General features: G+C 38.1%; 1 protein-coding gene across 8 annotated transcripts in view; it reads left to right on the forward strand.

The window, feature by feature from the left end:
• fab1 (1-phosphatidylinositol 3-phosphate 5-kinase fab1) overlaps positions 1-23117 on the forward strand; it is an 89537-nt gene that overhangs the window by 59548 nt on the left and 6872 nt on the right. For 3 of the 8 annotated variants that reach the window (XM_076186318.1, XM_076186316.1, XM_076186315.1), the window contains 14 exons: positions 664-819; positions 1347-1657; positions 4158-4222; positions 5247-5315; positions 5912-6070; positions 11274-11405; positions 11730-11938; positions 12059-12240; positions 12542-12667; positions 13681-13870; positions 14042-14183; positions 15648-15779; positions 19113-19270; positions 22765-22966. In XM_076186318.1, the coding sequence (XP_076042433.1) occupies positions 664-819; positions 1347-1657; positions 4158-4222; positions 5247-5315; positions 5912-6070; positions 11274-11405; positions 11730-11938; positions 12059-12240; positions 12542-12667; positions 13681-13870; positions 14042-14183; positions 15648-15779; positions 19113-19270; positions 22765-22966 (2233 nt within the window). The remainder of the gene's footprint in view (positions 1-663; positions 820-1346; positions 1658-4157; positions 4223-5246; positions 5316-5911; positions 6071-11273; positions 11406-11729; positions 11939-12058; positions 12241-12541; positions 12668-13680; positions 13871-14041; positions 14184-15647; positions 15780-19112; positions 19271-22764; positions 22967-23117) is intronic. The other 5 variants (XM_076186319.1, XM_076186323.1, XM_076186317.1 and 2 more) reach the window with 4 other exon arrangements.

A 23117-nucleotide genomic window follows, 5' to 3' on the forward strand; every position in this document is an offset into this window, starting at 1 on the left:
GGCGTCCTAGGATGAGATGGATGGATGGGGTGAAAGGGGCATTACAAAAGAGAGGAATGTCTGTGGAGGAAGGACGGGAGAGGACAGAAGATAGGGGTGAATGGAGAGGGGTTGTGTATGGATGATGCTATGATGCATGAGGGGGAGTGGGGGGGTGAGGAAGTATGTATGAAAAAAAATTGATGCAGCCCAAAGGGATTTCTCCCCGTCTTCTCCTTTTCTGCATGAGGGGACGGAGAGGGGGGTCGCCGAATTTATGAAGCGGCCTTGCTGTGGATGTGCTGTGTCTTGCGACACTGCTTCTGACCCAGGGCAGTGGACAGGATGCAGGGATGACCCTTCATCCAGGAGGTGCCAAGATAAGAGGGAGGGAGGAGGGTGGAGGGGAGTGGAATATATAGGAAATGGAATGGGTGGGAGTGGTTTCTATGCCTTTTTCTTTGTGGCTACCCCCCATGTAGGGGGAAAAAGCCTTTGGTATATGTATGTATGTATATATAATTGACTCAACTGTTTTGTGAATCAAGAGTATCAATTTCATAGCTGTCATTTATTGACATGTACTATATACATACACTCTCCTCATGGACTTCTTTACTAGATATCTGCACTTTACTGTGGTTATCAGTCTATCACAGAAATCTTATATTTGATCATTTTCAGCTCCAGTTGACTTCTCCCACCCTTGAATCTCGCCGTTTACATCCTCCAACTCCAGGAACTGTCAGTGAGGTGATGACAGCAATGACATCCATTGCTGATCAAGTTATTCTCATCAGGAGACTCATCGTGCAAGTAGTTAACGAGTGGAATGAAAAAGTAAGCATACCTTGAATATGTATTGGTTTCTTGTATTGTCTTATTATCTATTTCTCGATTGTATGAGCTCTTGTGGTGTTGTTAAATTCCATATATATATATATATATATATATATATATATATATGTATATAAATATATATATATATATATATATGTATATTGTATATATATATATATATATATATATATATATAATATATATATATATATATATATATATATAAATATATATATATGTATGTATGTTTAGACAAATTGGGTGATTTGTGTGCAGATCATGCCATTATTTGGTTTGTTAGCAAGTTGAGAGGATGGGATATAGCCTTGGGGCTGATGTGGTGGATGGTATGTAAATATTTGTGATGTTAATTGTTTTCATTACAACATCAGTTTAACATCACAAATCCCCTTTCTTATAGAGAAATATACTTTTTGTGGAAGTAAACTTTTATATATGCATATTCTTTATTTTGTATTTGATATTGTATTTTAGCTTACCCTTATTTTTATTCATCCTTTACATAGGTTCAGAGTTTGCTGCAGCTTAGAAAGAAAGAAGAAAAGCTGGAGAAGGCCAAATTAACTAGTACTCCAAGCAGCAGTAACAGCAACAAGCACAGTTCCTCCTCCTTCCTTACATCCTCTATTGTGTCTGGCACTATATCAGCCATGTCTCCAGCATCATCTACCACATCAGATGCAGTGACTGCAAAGACAACTTTGGACACATTGTCTTCTTCATCATCAATCAGCACCATCAACAAAACCAGTGATGGAGATAGTATTAGTTGTACATCAGTAAACAGCACCAATGATCTTGGAGAACAAATCTCAAAGTAAGTGAATCAGGTAGTCATTCTGAAAATATACAGATCTTTTGCTGATAATCAACTACATCAAGATAAATGAATAGACCATAAGTAGAGATTGCAAATTTTCAATAGTATCTGGTAAGACAAAGAAATTAAACAAGCTGTTATTGTCTTGAGATATTCCTCACCAGAAAACATAATACTCATATGTACACTAAAGTTAGAATATTTTGCCTGATCAAACACTGTAATGTAAGACTTGGAATAATTTTCTGTGTAGTGTTGATTTTTGTCACATGATATGCAATATGTTCAGATCATCCAGATAAATGCATTGTAATATTATTATTATATATTGTCCTTTATTAATTTCTTTGTATTTTAGTTGTCACCATAAAATTCTTTGATATCTGAAGTCTATATTTATCTCTCTATATACCAAGAGCTGATACTTCATCCAGGAGGTGCCAAGATAGGAGGGTGGGAGGAGGGTGGAGGAGAGTGGAATATATAGGAAATTAAATGGGTGGGAGTGATTTCTATGCCTTTTTCTTTTTGGCTACCCCTCGTGTAATGGGGAAAAAGCCTTTGGTATATGTATGTATGCATGTATATACCATGAGCTTTTCCCCCATTATAAGGGAGGTAGCTAAATTACAGGCATGTAACTACTCCCACCCATTCCACTTCCATCCACCACCCTTTCCCCTCTCTCATCTTAGCTCCTCATGGATGACGGGTGGTCATCCCTGTATCCCGCCCACTGCCCTGGGTCAGAAGCAATGTAGCAAGGCACAGTACATCCACAGCAAGGCCGCTTCACAATCTGTCCATCCCCTAATGTAGAAAAAAAGAGTAAACGGGGAGAAATCACTTTGGGCTGCGTCAAAATATCATTCATACATAAACACCTCCTACCCCTCATCTCCCACCCCTCTTTTCCTTGCATAACAGTGTCATTTATACACAATTACTCCCCACTAATTTCTGTTTCCTGCCATCTCCTTCCTTGCTGAACAGACATTCCTTTCTTGGTCAACACTCCCTTCACCCTATCCGTCCATCTCATCCTTGGTTGTCCCCTCAAGTTCATTCCCTCCATCTCTGCCTTCCATACCTCTAATATTTTACTAATCTTTCATCGCTCATTCTTTCCATGTGTCCAAATCATCCCAACAATCTTTCATCAGCCCTGTTTGTCATCTCCTTTTCCACTCCCACTCTCCTCCTCACCTCCTTGTTTCTCACTCAATCCAACCTAGTAACCCTTACCATACTTCCCAGACTTTTCATCTCAAACACATGTAAACTTTTCCTATCTGCCCCTCTTAAATTCCAAGTCTCTGCCCCACACAAGGGCATTGGCACAATCACCCCTTCATATAGTCTCCTCTTTGCATCCATTCCCAGTTACCTATTTCTCATGACACTTTATAATCTCCTAAGGCATTAACTTGCTTCTCTAAATCTACAATTTACCTCCACCACCACTCCTCCCTTTCCTGCCACATGCGGTCCCAAATACCAAAAGCTATATCATTCTTCAGCCTCTCTCCTCCTAGAATTACTTCCAACTCAGTACCATCTTCTACCTTTGTACATCTCATCACCTTGCTTTTTCCCATATTTGCCTTCAACTTTCTCCTGTCACATACCTTCCCAAACTCTGTCACTAACTCCCATAATCCTCCCTCTGACCCTGACACAAGCACAGTGCCATCATCAGAGAACAACTGGCTCACTGTCTACTTTTCTCCATTTTCTTTAAACATCTCAAGTCCCCTGCCCATTACAATGTCTTTACCTCCCACACCACCCCAACTATGTACACATTGAACAGCCATGTACAGAATGAGTGAAGAAAGACTAGTTAAAGAGGTGTGGAAGGCAGATGTGAAAGGAGTGAATATGAGGGGTTAACCTAGAATGAGATGGATGGATGGGGTAAAAGGGGCATTGGGAAAGAGGGGAATGTCTGTTGAGGAAGGAAGGAAGAGGACAGAAGACAGCGGTGAATGGAGAATAGTTGTATATGGATGATGCTGTGATGCATGAGGTGGAATGGGTGGGGAATGGGGGTGAGGGAGTATGTATGAGAAATAATTTGACGCAGCCCGAAGGGATTTCTCCCTGTCTTCTCCTGTTTTGCATAAGGGGACAGAGATTTGGGGTCGCCAATTTAATGAAGCAGCCATGTTGTGGATGTGCTGTGTCTTTTGACAGTGCTTCTGACCCAGGGCAGTGGGAGAGATGCAGGGATGACCCAGCATCCAGGAGGTGCCAAGATAAGAGGGAGGGAAGAGGGTGGAGGGGAGTGGAGTATGATAGGGATTGAATGGGTAGTAGTGGTTTTTATGCCTTTGTTTTTTTGCTACCTCCCTTATTAGGGGGAAGAAAGCCTTTGGTATATGTATATTTTGTATTCTGTATATAGATGTTTTACATTTGCCAGCTCCCTTATTAAGGTGAGAAGGCCATAGGTACATACATATGTGTTTTCATTATGGTATCTTGCCTTTAACAGATTGCAAGCAAATGAATCTGGGAGTGACATTGTTGATGGAACCATAGTCATGGGACAAGACAAAGGTGAGCCTTCTTTGATGGGAGTGAGGGTTATTCTAAGGTTTGGACTTTGATGTCAAAGGAAACTTGGAGATATAGGCCTTTGATTTCCTAATGTTTGGCATAGGAATTAAACAAAATAAATAGAGTTGATCAGAACAGGACTGGGATGAACCTTCATCAACGAAAAGCTGAGATGGGAAGAAAATGGGAATGGTGGATGGGAGTGGGTATATAGCTTTGACTTGGGTACATCCCTCTCAAGGGGGAAAAAGTCTGGTATATAGATAGAAATAGAGCTGGCTTTGGTCCCCAGACTAAACTCAGGATCTGCAGGAAAAATGACTCATTTTTACTGAATTGGTAATTGACTGCAATAATAGATATATAAGTAACAGTACCCTCCCCTAAGCATTTTATTGTTTCAAATTATTATAGATCAATCATTTGCCTCAGTCTTGATTGATTAATTGGTTGATTGAAATTATCATAGATATTGGTACATGTCCATGTACTGTGCATAAAACACCAAGAATAGGTTTTCTTAAAGATCAGACATAATCAGGGGTCAGATTTTAGACAAAACCAGGTCCTAGTCATGCTTACAGCTTAATTGCATCATATATGTTAGTGATTACTGTATTGATTTTTAATTTAGTATTTCATTGTATCAGTTATACTGTATGTATGTTAAATAAATTCATGATTATTGAATGTTTATTCAATATCAATATTCACTTGATGATTGCATGACTCATCAAAGGCAGTTCTTCAGGGGAAAATCATTGTCTGGCAACCATTAAGAATCCTATTATCACAGTTCCCTATAATGTGAAGATTTATTGGCACAAATTACCATGATAACTGGGGGATAGTATTTCAAATGTGGACAGACTACCATGTATAGTTTGTTTATAATGTTAAAAAATCTTGTTTGCTCTCTGAAGAATTTTACTTGTTTAAGTCAAATTATGTAACTTAAACCAAAATGTATCTTATTATATAAGTTGAGCTCATAAAATGAATTTAATCAGGATGTTTTCATAAGCAGGTTGTGATTCAGAGAGCAACAGCCTTAAACAGTCAGACAGCAAAAAGAATGAAAAAGAAGATCAGGGTGAGTATTCTTGACATAATGACTTTTCTTCACTTTTGGAATAAGCATTGGATATTGAATAAGCTAGTCATCCTTTTATTGCCATAGTTTGAAGCACTGTCACATGGGTGCTTTACTGCAAGGGGAGCAAGAGCATGATGGATGCACTAGTTTTCTCCTGTCAAGGGTTTTTATCTGCAGAAAAGTGAACTCTAGATATGTAACTGTTCGACTATTTAATGTAGTTGTATTTTATTATTTTATTATAAAATCTGATTAGTATACCTATTTGTTCATACTTTTATTGTATGTTTTAGTACCTTTTAGAATTAGTTGTGTTAAGAACCTTGTTTTCTGTAGGTTTACAATATTTGGAGTTCACTACATTTTTTGACTGGTCATAGCATTTGCAGAATATGCTTTAGAACTCCAAGCAATCATTTGAATATATGAGTTTATCCTTTCATTTGATTTATCTTTCATTCATTTCAGTTTTTGCTTGTTTAGCTATTATTTAGTGTTGTTAAGCTCTCATTTAATGTTGATCTCTGCTCCTCTTATGTGTTTGTTTTGGCTGAGGTGTGGCTAAGGTGTGTATGTGTGTGTTTGTGCTGTAGACGGTGCAGTGGTTGCTGCCCTCCCTTCCCTCCTCCTGGGGCTACAGGCGGAGAAAGATGGCATACTGACGGCCCTTGGTTCTATTATCACCTCCACCACCACCACCATACCCACACCCTCACCATCTCTTCATCCCTCTCTGGCTGCACATCACACAGGTACACAAGTTCTGCTTCATAGGTATCCTTTAATCAAAGCTTTTGTGCACTATAAGCTTTCCATTTTTTCCAATGGGCTCATGTGAAAATATCTGAGTTATAATTAAAGCTTTGCTTTTGAACATCTTAAAAAAATTACAGCATCTTAACTTTAGTGTAAGGCTGACTTGTATGTATATTGGATATAACAAGATAATGTAAGTTGCTTGTATTTCTCTAAATATTGTTGACTTATTTTTATATATGATTTATATTTTGCTTTATCTGTTTACAAAAGTTCTTAAATTTTATTGATTACACCTTAAGCTCACTTGGTAGTTTATATTATCTCCATTTATTGTGACAGTCAGTTTGTATTTATATATATGTAATATAAGACAAATGTATATGTGTGTTTGTATATATGTATATAAAAATACATATATACAGTATATATATATATATATATATATATATATATATATATATATATATATATATATATATATATATATATATATACATATATATATATATATAAACAGAAATGTAGTGGCACATTTGTAAATAACACACAAGAAACCCACAGTCGGATAAAATAAACTTCGAATGAAAGAAAGATTCTATATTTCGGCTACCAACTGTAGCCCTCTTCAGGAGAGTACATAAGACAGAGGACAAATGGAACTTATAAGCTACAGATACAAAGAAAAGAGAGGGAATGTGGACTGATGGCATTACCCAGACATGGGGTAAGATGGGGTGGTGGGGGAGGGTGAGAGTAAGGTGGAGGGGGTTGTAAGCTTCGAACAAGCCTCCTAACCGCCACTTGGGAAATAATGTCTGGAGTCCACTGCCCTTTAGAAATATTAATTTTGGGGCATTCCTCAATTAATGCTGATTTAACTATTTTTCTCCTGAAACCACAGTGGGACTTGAACACTAATCTGGCCTTACCCAAGTCGAAAGAATGATTCTTATTTTTAGCATGAAAAAATACTGCCGAATTTTCTTGCCCATACCTAATTGATCTTTTATGTTCTGCCAATCTAGTTGTTCAAGTATCCCCTGGTGTGACCCAAATACACCAAATCACAGTCTTGGCAGGGCAAACAATAAACACTGGGGGACTCTACTTCCTTCAGTTTTTGTTGAATGTTCACAATTTGCATAGGATAAGGGAGGCAAAGAGGAGAGCAGATGTCAAATGGGGTAAGAGTATGACAGAAATTTTTGAAAGTAATAAAAAGATGTTTTGGAAAGAAATTAAGAGAGGAAGAGGAGGTGAGTTAAGTAGAGAAGAAAAGGTAAAAGGTGCAGATGGAGAGATGATAATGTAAGAGAAGGCAGTAAGAGGAAGATGGGGAGAGTATTTTAGGGAGTTGCTAAATGTGAAGGAGGATAGGAAGGGAAAGGTAGATGCAGTGGGAAGTGCTAAGAAAATGACCGTGATGAGTGAGGAAAATGGAGGAGAAATAAGGAAAGATGAAGTGAAGGCAGTTGTTAAGATGATGAGAGCAGGTAAGGCACCTGGTCTGGATGGATGTCATGCAGAATGTCTAAAAAAGGGAGGTACAGTGATAGTGGACTGGCTGGTGAGGGTATTTAATGTTTGCTGGAGAGAGGGTAGAGTGGTGGAGGACTGGAGAAGTGCCTGTATAGTTCCACTTTACAAGGGAAAAGGAAATAAATGTGAGTGTAGTAGTTTCAGAGGGATGAGCTTGTTAAGTGTAGTTGGGAAGGCTTATGGGAGGTTGTTGATTGAGAGGATTAGGAGAGGAACAGAGGGAGTAATTGGTGAGGAACAGTGTGGGTTTAGGACAGGTAGGGGTTGCATAGATCAGATTTTTGTGGTAAGACAGATATGTGAGAAAGCTATAGGAAAAGGTAAGGATTTTTTTTTTTTTTTTTTTTTTTTTTTTTTTTTTTTTTTTTTTTTTTTTTTATTTTTTTTTTTTTTTTTTTTTTTTTTTTTTTTTTTTTTTTTTTTATCTGGAAAAGGCTTATGACAGGGTAGACAGGAAGGCACTGTGGGAAGTATTGCAGATATATGGGATAGGAGGAAAACTTCTAGGAGCTGTCAAGAGTTTTTACGAGAGTAGTAGAGCATGTGTCAGGATTAGAAATGGAGAGAGTGAGTGGTTTGAGGTAAAGGTGGGACTTTGTCAGGGATGTGTTATGTCACCCTGGCTGTTCAATTTATACATGGATTGGGTGGTGCAAGAAGTAAATGCAAGGGTGTTGGGTCAGGGATTGGAGATGGTTAAAGAAAATGGAGAAAAGTGGGAGATATGCCAGCTGTTGTTTATGGATGACTCTGCGCTTGTAGCAGGATCAGAGGAGGGATTGAGGAAGTTAGTGACAGATTTGGGAAAGTGTGTGAAAGAAGGAAGTTCAAGATAAATGTGAGTAAAAGTAAGGTGATGGAGATGTACAAGGGATGAAAGGGACAGCAGACTGGAAGTGAGTATTAAGGGAGAGAGACTGAAGGAAGTGGATAGTTTTACATAGTTGGATAGAGTGAGAAATGAGGAGGTGAGGAGGAGAGCGGGGGTGGAAAGGGAATTGGGAGTTGAGATAGAGTTGATGGAAGAGTATTGGGATGGTTTGGACACATGGGAAGAATGAGTGAAGAAAGATTAGTAAAAGAGGTGTGGAAGGCAGAGGTGGAAGGAGTGAACATGAGGGGTCAACCTAGGATGAGGTGGATGGATGGGGTAAAAGGGACATTGGGAACGAGAGGAATGTCTGTTGAGGAAGAAAGGGAGAAGACAGAAAATAGGGGTGAATGGAGAATGTATATGGATGATGGTGTGATGCATGGGAATGGATGGGGGATAGGGGGTGTGAGGGAGTATGTGTGAATAATATTTTGATGCAGCCCAAAGGGATTTCTCCCCATCTTCTCTTTTTCTGCATGAGGGGATGGAGAGGGAGGTTCACTGATTAAATGAAGCAGCCTTGCTGTGGATGTACTGTCTTGCTACATTGCTTCTGACTCATGGCATTGGGTGAGATCCAGGGATGACCTGTCATCCAGTAATAGCCAAGAAAAGAGGGAGGGAGGGATGGTAAATTGGAGTGGATATGTGGGTATGAAATAGATGGGAGTGGATTTATGCCTTTGAATTTGGCTACCTCCCGTGTAAGGGGAAAAAAACCCATTGGTATATGTATATATGTATTGGGTATATGTATGTAACTCATGAGGTGCTCATTAAAATGATACATTTAAATGTCCACACACACATTTAATGAAGGAGAAAGTGGGTGATGGGGAGGAGAGAGAGAGAGAGATATGGTGGGTGAGGAAACACAAGAGGGTTGGGGAAAAATATGGCTGGGGGGAAGACAATGGAAAGGAGAGAGAGATAGAGAGAGAAAGATTAGTAAAAGAGGTGTGGAAGGCAGAGGTGGAAGGAGTGAATATGAGGGGGTGACCAAGGGTTATATGGATGGATAGGGTAAAAGGGGCATTGGAAAAGAGGAGAATGTCTATTTAGGAAGGAAGGGAGAGGACAAAAGGTAAGGGTTAGTGGAGAATGCTTGTGTATGGATGATGCTGTGATGTATGGAAGGGAGTGGGTGGGGGATGGGGGGATGAGGGAATATGAGTGAATGGTATTTCAATGCAGCCTGAAGAGATTTCTCCCTGTCTTCTCTTTTTCTGCATGAGGGGATGGAGGGGGGTCACTGATTAAATTTTGCTATAAGTACATTGCTTCTGACCCAGGACAGTGGGCGAGATGCAGGGATGACCCGTCATCCAAGAGGAGCCAAGAAAAGAGGGAGGGAGGGATGGTGAATGGGTGTGGAGTATGTGGGGATGAAATGGGTGGGAGTGGATTTATGCCTTTGAATTTGGCTACTTCCCTTGTAAGGGGGAAATAGCCATTGGTATATGTACTTTATTTCAACTTGTCTTAGTTTACTTTTGAAGTTTAGAGCTAACAAAGTACTTGTGATCTATGTGAAAGCCAGATTATTGAAGTCCGTTATTTTTTCTTTAGATTTACAAATATCAGAAGCTCAAAATAAAATCATCACAGACATGGGGTACTCACCACCTTCACTCTAACTTCTTAATTATATTAAGTTTCTGAACAACATTTAAATTCACTCATTTTCTCTTTACACCAACATTTTTCATGGATACCATGATTACAGTTATTGTATACTGCAAAATTATGGTACTGTTATAGTAAAATGGTGGAGGGTGGGTGCATGCATTGGCTGGCTACCTCCCTTATAAGGAAGGTAGCTTTTTGGTATATATATTGATAGTATAGCAAAAGATTCACAAAAATTCAAATGAAGGCTGAGACAACATCAATGCAAGTATACAAAATGCACCACCATGCTACCATACACTACCAATCGGTTTTGGAATTGGCACATATTGTCCATTTAAGATAAGAATTTTAAAGATATGGACATACATTTGGACCACATTTTTTTTTTCATCATCATTATTTTTATTGTTATTATTATTATTATTATTATTATTATTATTAGCATTATTATATATATATATATATATATATATATATATATATATATATATATATATATATATATATATATATTATTGTTATTTTTATTTTTGTTTTTATTGATTTATTTTCATTATTTTTTTAATCCAAAATCTATTGAATGGAGGTCCATTTAATGAAGAGTGCAAGGCACTATTAATTTTATCTATTAAATGAAACTGCCATATGTGAGCTAGATTATAATTATTATTATTATTATTATTATTATTTTTTTTTTTTTCTTAGTGAGGGATTTGGTCTTGTATGAACTTATATTTTATTGTTCATTTTATTCTTTTTTACAATTTCTTTAACTCCATTTATTAACAGAGCTTGAATGTACTTTAGACATAATTGCTGTATTAAGAAAACTTGTGTTTGCATCAAATATGTGTTACATCAGAGATGTAGATGTATCTTGTACTATATTTTCTATGTTCTTTTTATACCTTTGCCTAAGTTTGCCCTGTAGAGACCTGTTGATGTTGTATAAATAACAGAACTTGATTATGTGCAAGATTGAAATTAGTTTGTGTACTAAAATTTTTCTCAAAAAAAGTAATGCTTCATATTTTTTCTTTCTGTTTTTCTTAAAAAGATTTGTTGTTTTGCATACTTTTAATACTTTTTGCTATAAGAGATCCTGTAGTACAATTTTTGAACATAAATTAATCAGGATTTCTCATGTACAGATGGGAGTACAGAACCAACCACTCCCAGTAGCGAGTCAAATCGTGACAATGAAAGTGATGTTACAGGTGGCTTACAGGCGGCCTTTGTAAATCAAGCTGCTGAAAGCCACACAATTCTTCACAGACGACAAGGTAAGGTTTTGGAATGAAAACCGAAGTAGAGAATGACCTAATAGTTGTTTCATACATGCTCTTATCGTGAAATAATTGTCTTAGATATTTTATGACAGTTGTAGTATTATGTTTGTTATTTTTGTCAGTTGAAGGATTGATTTGAGATGAAAATTGTGACTCAGTTAAGGCCTTATTTTATCCCAAACCATAGGTTATATAATCATACTGAAGGGTTTAATGTAGACAGTTATATGAACCACTGATTTAGCAAGTGTGCTGTTATACAGTTTTTTGAAAAACTTCTATATGATTTTTTTTTTTTTTCTTTTTCTACCTGTTCAGTCTCAGATTCAGGAGATGCCCTGACTTGTGGAGGCTGCACTGTCTCAGGTTCTCCAGGCAGAGGCCATGAACGCTCACTGTCAGATGGAGGGCAGGTTGGAATGGGCAAAGAGGCAGTTGTCCACACACCAGACAAACGTTATGGAGCAAATACTGTCAAAAACATTATTTCAACGTTTTGGTCATCTTCTGCAAATTTGTTAGTTGAGGTAGGATTCATTTTAAACATATTTTGCATTCTTTTTTTTTAAGTGAGTTTAATTTTCAAAGAGGGTAAACACTTGTATTTTTTTTTCAAATTTTGTTAAAGATTTTATTTCATTTTACAGTCCCCCTTTGGATCCAGTGAACATCATATTTTGTTACCTGAAGTCAGAGTTCCAGTTGTCGTTTATGGTGATGAGCCATCCTCCATTATTGCTCATGCATTGGCATCACAACTGTATGATGAGCACTTGATCAACCTCAAGAAAAATTTGAAGGAGAATCAGAAAGAATCTGTTAATGCTAGGTAGGTTGGTGTATAACATATCACAATTTTGTATTAGAAAGTGAGTTGAATATGAAGGTGCTGACAAAGTTTTGCATGGTAAATATTCACATTGAGATGTGTGGATCATATTTTTATTACATCCATAAAACAATAAAGAGTTGAAATAAATAAATTGCATTTTAGGTGAGAAACATTTGAGTCACATTGTTTGTTGTGAAGTTCTTAAGCATCTGTCACTCTCATATACAATGGTTTTTCTATCCAGTGAAATTTGATTCTTGTGTAATATAAAGAAAAACCCAATTTACTTGACCTTCAGCCCTGTAAACAAACGTGCCCCTAAGAGGGTTGGGGAGAGGGACAAGGAATCATCTATAACAATGCCCATGGAACTTAGTTCGGGCATTGACCTCAAGAAGATGACAGAAAGGCTGTCATTCCTAAGGTTTGCATAGCTTTGAGTCAATGTCTCTGAATGTTGCTTTTGTTCCAAAGCATGATGATAGTTATCATGACATAACATTATCATGACAACTTGAAGTGATTCATTTATGTTCATCCTTTCCCCATTTGAATCATTGTCTATTGATTCCATTCACTGTAATTTGTGTAGAAGTGATTAGTACTCTGGATGTAGGTGCCACTGTGATGTATCTTTGTTTTGTTACAGTATTGTAATTACATGATTACATTGGTTTCATTCATGATTTATTCTCCAGCCTAGTTGATTGATAGCTTATAGTGTGAAAACAGCATATTGATTTTGGTATAGGTTTGAGAACAGTATATTGCACAGTTTTATGAATTTTTGTAGATAAAAACTAAGATTACTGATGAAAACATTGATGGGTACCTGCATGTGGTGGCTATTGTCAGTTACCTGGGAGCTGTGGGTCTCCTACAAGAGAAACCTGGAACAATTGATTGAATTATTAATTGATTTAGAATTATAAAATAGGATGAATAGATTATTACTTGTATGAAAATTATATCCATTTATATGAGGTAAGTAAACAATGTTTTGGGCCCTTTTTTGTATGATCTTCAGTGAAGGCTTCATTACACAAAATATATTTATGTTTCTGAGTAGAATGTTTATTTTCTTGCATGGTAAGGGTAGATAAAGAAGTTTAGATCTATAAATAAAGACTCAGAGAATGACGAGAATGAATTTGCAGCTAGTATTGGCAGTACCTAGTCCTACTTTATTTTTTGAGTGTAAAGTATGTAGCTTTATGAGAAAGCATGGTTAAGTGCATATAGAAATCATATGATACTGTAGTTATCATGTCTGCAATAGAAATGTTACATTTGAATCTTCCAGTTAGATTATCTTTTTTTCTTTTTATTGTAATATCGCCCATTTAGTAGTTGAGAAGTATGGTGTAGAGATGTCGAGTACTTGTTTTCATATATTCAGGTTGGTTTTGGACTTTCGTCATGTAGTGGTTTTTACAGATCAGTGTCTGGTGAAAAGGAAGGGAGTCACCAAGGATACCAGGACACTAGTTTGAGTGACCAAGAAAGTTGGGATGAGCCTGACTTTGCTCTGAATACTAGTGGTGATGCAGAAAAAAGCAAGTCAACTGTGGGTGATCCACACATTGAATTGCAGTGGAGGGATCAACATGCGAAATTTTACTGTAAGGTTGGTCTTTTCCACTGTTTATTTTGTGTAATATTGTTTAAGGGCACCCAGTTCTACACATTAAAGGTGATTTAGGTTAAGAAAAAAAAGTACATGGTCAAGAAATTAATTCATAGGATTATCTTTGTAAAAGTATAAAATGTCTTATTACTTTTGGAATTACTGTTTCAGATATTCTTTGCTGAGCAGTTTCGCAGGTTGAGGAAGATGGTGTTTCCATTAGGAGAAGATCATTTCATCAGATCACTGTCAAGATGTGTCCTTTGGGAAGCAAGAGGAGGAAAATCTGGATCTGTCTTTTGTAAATCTCATGGTAAGATGTACCTTTCTTATTGTAATGATGATGGTGATGATATAGTTTAATGTCACAAATTACCCCCTATTGGGAGGCTAGGAAGGTGCCTCTTACAAAGGACTTTGTAGTGTGGAATTTAATGAACCTCAACCTTCGGCACAAGTAACAACACCCAAATCAGCTCAGCCAGTGAGCTTCCTCTCATTGTAACACCAAGTATTATCTTATTTTCTCTCCTCCTAATGGACTAAAAAAAAAAAAGAACAGTGAAAACAAAAGAGAAACTAAACATAAGAGCAGTAGCAAGCATAGGATTTGGTCAACAAAAGGGGGCACTAATTTGTGTGGACAAACAGCTCATATGAACCACACTTGACTGTGCTTTTGCATTATGATACCCAACAGTCAAGAAAACAAAGACCTCCTGCAAATAACACAAAGTAGAGCAGTAAGAATGATAGCTGGTTGCATTAAAAGAAATCTAATGGATGATCTACACTCAGAAACAAAATTCCTTCCCATAAAGCAACACATGAAAATAGACATTCATTTCTATGCAAGAAACTTCAAATCTTTAAATCCCTCACACAGTATCACATAAGTACAGCCAGCTGAATGCAATGTAGAAGTAGGCCCCAGCAGCATACTTCTCAATAATCTGCCACCTATACCTCAGAATATATACACATTTAGACCACAAAGCAAGCTTTCCTAGACCAACCCCTAAATTCCATACTCCACCAGACCCCATATACCTATTGACCTAGTCAAGAAAGAAACCTCTCCCAAGAAAAGTAAGAATAATACTAGCACAACTTTAAGGACTGTTTTGGAATGCCCCAGTGGACCACAGCCATGCATTATTTCTCATAAAGGAATGATGATACTTTTGTAATGCTGCTGTCTCTCCTTTATGGTGTTCCCATGAACCTGTCCTTTATCACTTCTGTGAGTCTACATCATCCTGATCCCACTGTGATGAGAGGAAAAGAATTCTGGTACCATGTTTCTCATGTGTGTTGTAAAAGGTGGCTAATTAGGACAGAGTGAGGGGATGAAGGATCCTCTATTTTGTATTTTCTTCCCATAAAAAATCAAGGCATAGGAGTGTCCATCTTGCAAGACCACCACAAGCAGGTACCCATTATTGGTCCCATATATGTATGTATGTAGATGCATTTGGGCTATCTTACATAAGTTTCTCATCCCAGCTGTAATGTTTGACTAATATTGTTCTTTCGAATGCTTTGAGAAGGATTGGGTCTGTCATTCTTTGTTGCAAACTTCCGTGGTCTATGTTTATGGTCCATTTTATTAAGCCAATCCTCAGATGAAGAATAGGAAAGGAATCATATGTAGAAATATTTTTTTAGAATAGGATGAATAGACATACTATACCTTTTGTTGTTGCAATATTTTTCTGTTTTGTAGTCTTAATAGTTATATGCAGTAATTACAAATGTTGCATTTTACTTTTTCCAGATGACCGTTTTATACTTAAGGAAATGTCTCGTTTTGAAATGACCTCTTTCCTTGACTTTGGCCCTGCATACATACAGCACATTGTTAACTGTGAACGGGAGCGAAGAGCCACAGTTCTCACCAGAATTGTGGGTAAGTGGAAAATACTCTATTTGTTTGTGAATATATGTATATATCCGGTGTGTATACATGTGCATATATATTTATATATGTATACACATACATATATATATATATATATACCAAAGGGTTTTTCCCCTTTCCAAGGGAGGTAGCCAAAAAATAAAGGCATAAAAACCACTTCCACCCATTCCATCCCTACATACTCCACTCCCATCCACCTCGTTCCTGCCCTCTTATCTTGGCTCCTCCTGGATGACGGGTCATCCCTGCATCTCACCCACTACCTTCGATCAGAACCAGTGTTGTAAGACACAATACATCCACAGCAAGACTGCTTCATTAAATCGGCAACACCCCCCTCTCCATCCCCTCATGCAGAAAAAGAGATGGGGAGAAATCCCTTCAGGTTGCATCAATTTCTTTTTCACATATATTTCCTCAACTCCCATCCCCTACCCTCTACCCTTCATGCATCACAGTATCATCCATGCACAACCATTCTCCATTCACCCCTATCTTCTGTCTTCTACCTTCCTTCCTCAACAGATATTCCCCTCTTTCCCAATGTTCCTTTTACCCCATCCAGCCATCTCATCCATTATTGCCCCCCTCATGTTCATTCCTTCCACCTCTGCCTTCCACACCTCTTTTACTAATCTTTCTTCACTCATTCTTTCCATGTATCCAAACCATCCCAATACTCTTTCATCAACCCTATCTCCCAACTCCCTTTCCATCCCCATTCTCCTACTCGCCTCATTTCTCACTCCAGTAACCCCTATCATACTTCTCAGGCACCTCATCTCAAACACATTCAAACTCCTCTTCTCTTCCTGTCTTATGTTCCATGTTTCTAACCCATACAGTGCTGTTGGCACACTCACTGGACAAACATATAAATAAAATAGTTGGAGAAACCTTCAACCTGTTAAAATCAGTGAAAGTGGCATTTGACTATTTGGATGAGGAAATGATAAAAAAATATTAGTTACACTAATAAGACCAAAACTGGAGTATGCTGCAAGACTATGGACACCCAGTACAAATAAGAATATAAAGAAATTAGAATACAAAGAGCAACAACAAAGATGACACCTACACTCTCCAAATTAACATACGAACAAAGATTGTCCAAACTGGAACTACCAATTCTGGAACAAAGAAGAGAAAGAGGAGATCTACTGACTATTTATAGAATCTTGAAAGGAATGGAAATTTAGATAGAGATAATTTATTAAAGTGGGACAACGGAAAAACAAGAGGACATGAAAAGAAACTCAAAAAGGATAATTATAGAAGAGATCTGAAAAAGAATAGCTTCCCACACAGAGTGGTGGATACCTGGAATAAATTAGATAAGGAAACAGTGTGTGCAAACACTATTCAAGATTTTAAGAAAAAACTTGATGCTGAAAGATACAAAGATGGGTCACCATGAGCATAGCTCCCTTCCCGTATAATACAACTAGGTAAATGCATTCTCCTCTTAGCATCCATTCCCAAATGTCTATTCCTTATCACACTTTTTAATCCCCCAAGGCTTTACTTGCTTCTCTCAATCTACATTCTTCCTCCACCTGAACTCCTCCCTTTCCCGCCACATTCACACCCAAATATCTAAAACTATCCACTTCCTCCAATCTCTCTCCCTTAATACTCACTTCCAGTCTGCACTTTCTCCCCTTGTACATCTCATCACCTTACTTTTACCCACATTTATCTCCAACTTCCTTCTTTTGCACATCCTCCCAAACTCTGTCACTAACTTCCTCAATCCCTCCTCAGTTCCTGCTATAAGCACAGTGTTGTCAGCAAACAACAGCTGGCTTATCTCCCACTTTTCTCCATTTTCTTTAACCATCTCCAATGCCCAACCCACTATCTATGCATTTACCTCTTGCACCACCCCATCCATGTTTAAATTGAACAGCCAAGGAGACAACACATCCCTGATGAAGTCCTACCTTTACCTCAAACCACTCACTCTCTCCATTTCTGATTCTAACACAGGCTGTACTATTGTAAAAATCTCCAATTTCCTCTTCTTTGCTGATGAGGTGTGAGGTGAAGGTGAATGCTGTGGCATGGGTGGAGGTGGTGTAAGATGGGTGTGGCTAGTAAATGCTTGTGGAGTGCTGGGTGCAGCTGTGCTGCTCTTCTCCTCTTTCTTTTTCCTTCTTGTTTTTATTTCAGGCACTCATGGGCCCTCTCTATATTCTGCTGCTTCACTCTCTTGTTTCTTGTTAATTTTTCCATGATTACAGCAACAATACAGGGCGAGGAATCAAAGTTGTTGCGTATGGTAAGAGCACCAGGAGCGACATCATCTTTGACCTTTTCAAGAGTACTGGTGCCCTGTCCACTGTCTTTGTGGGGTATGCTGGTGGGAGGAGTTGCCAAATATCTCCATAAACATAATTCTGTAGCAAAAAATGAAATAGCTTTAGAAATGTTGACGCTATTTCAATATACAGAATGTTTTTTTATGCAATGGGGCTGCCAGAGGTTGCCAATATTTGATCTATTTTATGCTGCATAAAAAAATAGAAACTAAGTACAGTTTTATAGCTTTTTATGAGTGTTGCCACCATCATAGAGATTCTTTTGAAATGCTTACCTAAAATTTGCTCATATACCAGAATTTTTCGAATGATCGCTGTGAAGCTCCCTTAAATTCCATGTCTCTGCCCCATACAGTGTAGTTGGCACAATTACTCATTCATATAGTCTCTTTGCATCCATTCCCAGCTACCTATTTCTGATGTTTGTAATATGTAAAAAAAAAAGACATATATATATATATATATATATATATATATATATATATATATATATATATATATATATATATATATATATATATATTATGCACATATACATACACACAACAAAATATTTAGATAAAATGATGTAAACAAATGTCCACCATTACTTAATTGAAACCCATTAAAAACATGCTTATATCAAGGTGGCCAAGTCAAAGCCTATATCCATCCTACACCCATCTGACATCCATCCAACACTCATTTGATGCCTCTCCCATCGTAGTAATTTTTGGTTGGAATTGTATCTCTGTCCCCTGCCTCATTGTATAGGTTAGAGGCAATGCAACATGACATAGCACTTTCACAGCAGGTCCCAAGAGCCAGACCTGGATTACCCACACTGCTTCATTATATGGCAATCCTTATCTCCCACACCTACTCAAGAAAATATGGAATGGACAAAGGATTATTGTACTGATGTCTCATACCTACCTAAGATAAATGAAATCTCAGGAAGAATGTACTTGAGAATGTATTATCCTGTTGTTCACTGTACTCAACAGTTTTTTGATTGCAGGTGTTTACAGAATTGGATACAAGAACACAACTATCAATAAAGCTCAAAGAATGGATGTATTGGTCATGGAGAACCTCTTTTACAAGCGTAACATCACTCATAAATTTGATCTGAAAGGTTCCATCCGTAATAGGCTTGTCAGTACATCTGGAAAAGAGGTGAGTTGATTATGCATGCTCTGTTTAAAGGATTATTATTTAATCTTAAGATAATTTTTTTGTTAATCCTTTATGCCTGTTCACAAGAGACCAACAACAGATAACTGTGAGTGGTGGTCCTGCAAGATGGACAACAGAGGGAATTCTCTTTCTCATGCTCATCTTGAAAACCTATCAAAATCCTCACCTCCATCAAGAGAGGCTGACACTTGATCTCTGGACTGGGTTCAAGACTCCTGTTAACTTAGGCTATTTTCTCCACCCTTTCATACAAGGAGAGCTGGTATATATGTGTGTATAAACACTTTACAATGGAAAAGGGGACAAATGTGAGTGTAGTAGTTTCAGAGGGATCAGCTTCTTAAGTGTAGTTTGGAAGGCTTATGGGAGGGTCTTTATTGAGAGGATTAGGAGAGGAACAGAGGGAGTAATTGGTGAGGAACAGTGTGGGTTTAGGACAGGTAGGGGTTGCGTAGATCAGATTTTTGTGGTAAGACATATGTGAGAAAGTTATAGGAAAGGTAAGGATGTTTTTTGGCTTTTATGGATCTGGAAAAGGCTTATGACAGGGTAGACAGGAAGGCACTGTGGGAGGTATTACAAATATATAGGATAGGAGGAAAATTGTTAAGAGCAGTCAAGAGTTTTTGTGCAAGTAGTAGAGTGTGTGTTAGGAATAGAAATGGAGAGAGTGAGTGGTTTGAGGTAAAGGTGGGACTTCGTCAGGGATGTGTTATGTTGCCCTGGCTGTTCAATTTATACATGGATGGGGTGGTGTGAGAAGTAAATGGGGATAGTGGAATTGGAGAGGTTAAAGAAAATAGAGAAAAATGGTAGATAAGCCAGTTGTTTGCTGATGACACTGCGCTTGTAGCAAGATCAGAGGAGGGATTGAGGAAGTTAGTGACAGTTTGGAAAGGTGTATGAAAGAAGGAAGTTGAAGATAAATGTGAGTAAAAGTAAGGTGATGAGATGTACAAGGGTAGAAAGTGGCAGCAGATTGGAAGAGAGTATTAAAGGAGAGAGACTGGAGGAAGTGGATACTTTTAGATACTTGGGTGCAAATGTGGCAGGAAAGGGAGGAATGGAGGTGGAGGTAGAATGTCATTGAGAGAAGCAAGTAAATGCCTTGGGGGATAAAAAAAATGCAATAAGAAATAGACATTTGGGAATGGATGCTAAGAAGAGATTGTATGAAGAAGTGATTGTGCCAACAGCACTGTATAGCGCAGAAACATGGAACATAAGAGATGAAGAGAGGAGGAGTTTGAATGTGTTTGATTACATATATTACAATTTGTTTTTCCTAAGGGCATGGATAATACATACATACATATACCAATGGCTTTTTCCCCCTTACAAGGGAGGTACCAAAAAAAACAAAGGCATAAAAACCACTCCCACCTATTCCATCTCCACATACTCCACTCCCACCTATTCCATCCCCATATACTCCACTTCCAGTCACCCATTTTCCTCCCTCTTATCTAGGCTCCTCTTGGATGACAGATCATCCCTGCATCTCACCCACTGCCCTGGGCCAGAAGCAATGTAGCAAGACACAGCACATCCACAGCAAGCCTGCTTCATTTAATTGGCGAACCCCCCCTCACCATCCCCTCATGCAGAAAAAGAGGAGACAGAGAAATCCCTTCAGGCTGCATCTAAATATCATTCACACATACTCCCTCACACCCCCATCCTCCACCCACTCCCTTCCATGCATCACAGCATCATCCATACAAAACCATTCTCCACTAACCCCTGTCTTCTGTCTTATCCCTTCCTTCCTCAACCGACATTCCCCTCTTTCCCAATGCCCCTTTTACCCTATCCATCTCATCCTTGGTCACCCCCTCATGTTTACTTCCTCCACCTCTGCCTTCCACGCCTCTTTTTACTAATCTTTCATCACTCATTCTTTCCATGTGTCTAAACCATCCCAATACTCTTTCATCAACCCTATCATTCAATTCCCTTTCCATTGCCACTCTCCTCCTCACCTCCTTGTTTCTTACTCTATCCAGCCCAGTAACCCCTACCATACTTGTTAGGCACTTCATCTCAAACACATTTAAAATCTTCCTCTCTTATGTTCCATGTTTCTGCCCTATACAGTGCTGTCAGCACAATCACTCCTTCATACAAGCTCCTGTTAGCATCCATTCTCAAATGTCTATTTCTTATTACACTTTTTAATCCCCCAAGGCATTTACTTGCTTCTCTCAGTTTGCATACTAACTCCACCTCCACTCCTCCCTTTTACACCACAAGTATCTAAAGCGTTCCCACACCCAAGTATCTAAAGCTATCCACTTCCTCCAGTCACTCTTCCTTAATATTCACTTCCAATTTGCTACCATGTTCTCCTCTTGTACATCTCATCACCTTATTTTTACCCACATTTACCTTCAACCTCCTTCTTTCACACACCTTCCCAAACTCCGTCACTAACTTCCTTAATCCCTCCTCTGATCCTGCCACAAGCGCAGTGTCGTCAGTAAGCAACAACTGGCTTATCTCCCATTTTTCTCCATTTTCTTTAACCATCTTCAATCTCGAACCCATTACTCTTGCATTTACTTCTCACACCACTCCATCCATATATAAATTGAACAGCCAAGATGACATAACACATCCCTGATGAAGTCCCACCTTTACCTCAAACCATTCACTCTCTCCATTTCTAATTCTAACACAGGCTCTACTACTCTCGTAAAAACTCTTGACTGCTCTTAACAGCTTTCCTCCTATCCCATATATCTGTAATACCTCCCACAATGCCTTCCTGTCTACCCTGTTATAAGCCTTTTCCAAATCCATAAAAGCCCAAAAAAACACCCTTACCTTTTCCTAAAGCTTTCTCACATATCTGTCTTACCACAAAAATCTGATCCATGCAACCACTACCTGTCCTAAACCCACACTGTTTCTCACCAATTACTCCCTCTGTTCCTCTCCTAATCCTCTCAATCAAAACCCTCCCATAAGCTTTCCCAACTACACTCAACAAACTGATCCCTCTGAAACTACTACACTCACACTTGTCCCCTTTTCCCTTGTAAAGTGGAACTATACAGGCACTCCTCCAGTCCTTTGGCACTCTTCACTCTTTTAGACAGACATTAAATCTCACCAGCCAGTCCACCATCACTGTACCTCCCTTTTTTAGACATTCTGCATGACATCCATCCAACCCAGGTGTCTTACCTGCTCTCATCATTTTAATAACTGCTTTTATTGTCTTTCCTTATCTCTCCTCCATTTTCCTTACTCATCACTGTCATTTTCTTATCACTTTCCACTGCAGCTATCTTTCCTTCACTGTCCTCTTTCACATTTAGCAACTCCCTAAAATACTCTGCCCATCTATGGTTAATGCATCGGGTAAAATCATATATAGTATAAGAATGCATTTGTTTACATTTATTTTTTCTTCTGTCAAAAATATATATATTTTTTACTTGTTTTCTTATAATGACTCATTACCACAGGGTTCAGAGATAGTTCTTTTGGATGAGAATCTTCTACGTAGGGCTTGCTCGTCCCCTTTGTATGTTCGTCCCCACAGCAAAACAATCATAACCCAAGCCATCAACAGTGACACTTCGTTTCTTTCACAACAACTTATAATGGATTACTCACTTTTAGTTGGTATTGATGAAGAGGCTGAAGAACTTGTGGTTGGAATTATTGGTATGTATTAATTCTATGTTTCATTACTTTTTTTTTTACCTGATTCTAGAAATAGTACATGGATTTTTTTTCATTGCTTGAAAAATATGTGCCTTTATTTATTGCATATATAGGTGTGCATCAGTAGCTTTATATTATACTGTTATTTATC

The sequence above is a fragment of the Oratosquilla oratoria genome, chromosome 6 (genome assembly GCF_046742065.1).
Source record: "Oratosquilla oratoria isolate Oo_2021 chromosome 6, ASM4674206v1, whole genome shotgun sequence".
NCBI classification, from domain to species: Eukaryota; Metazoa; Arthropoda; class Malacostraca; order Stomatopoda; family Squillidae; genus Oratosquilla; species Oratosquilla oratoria.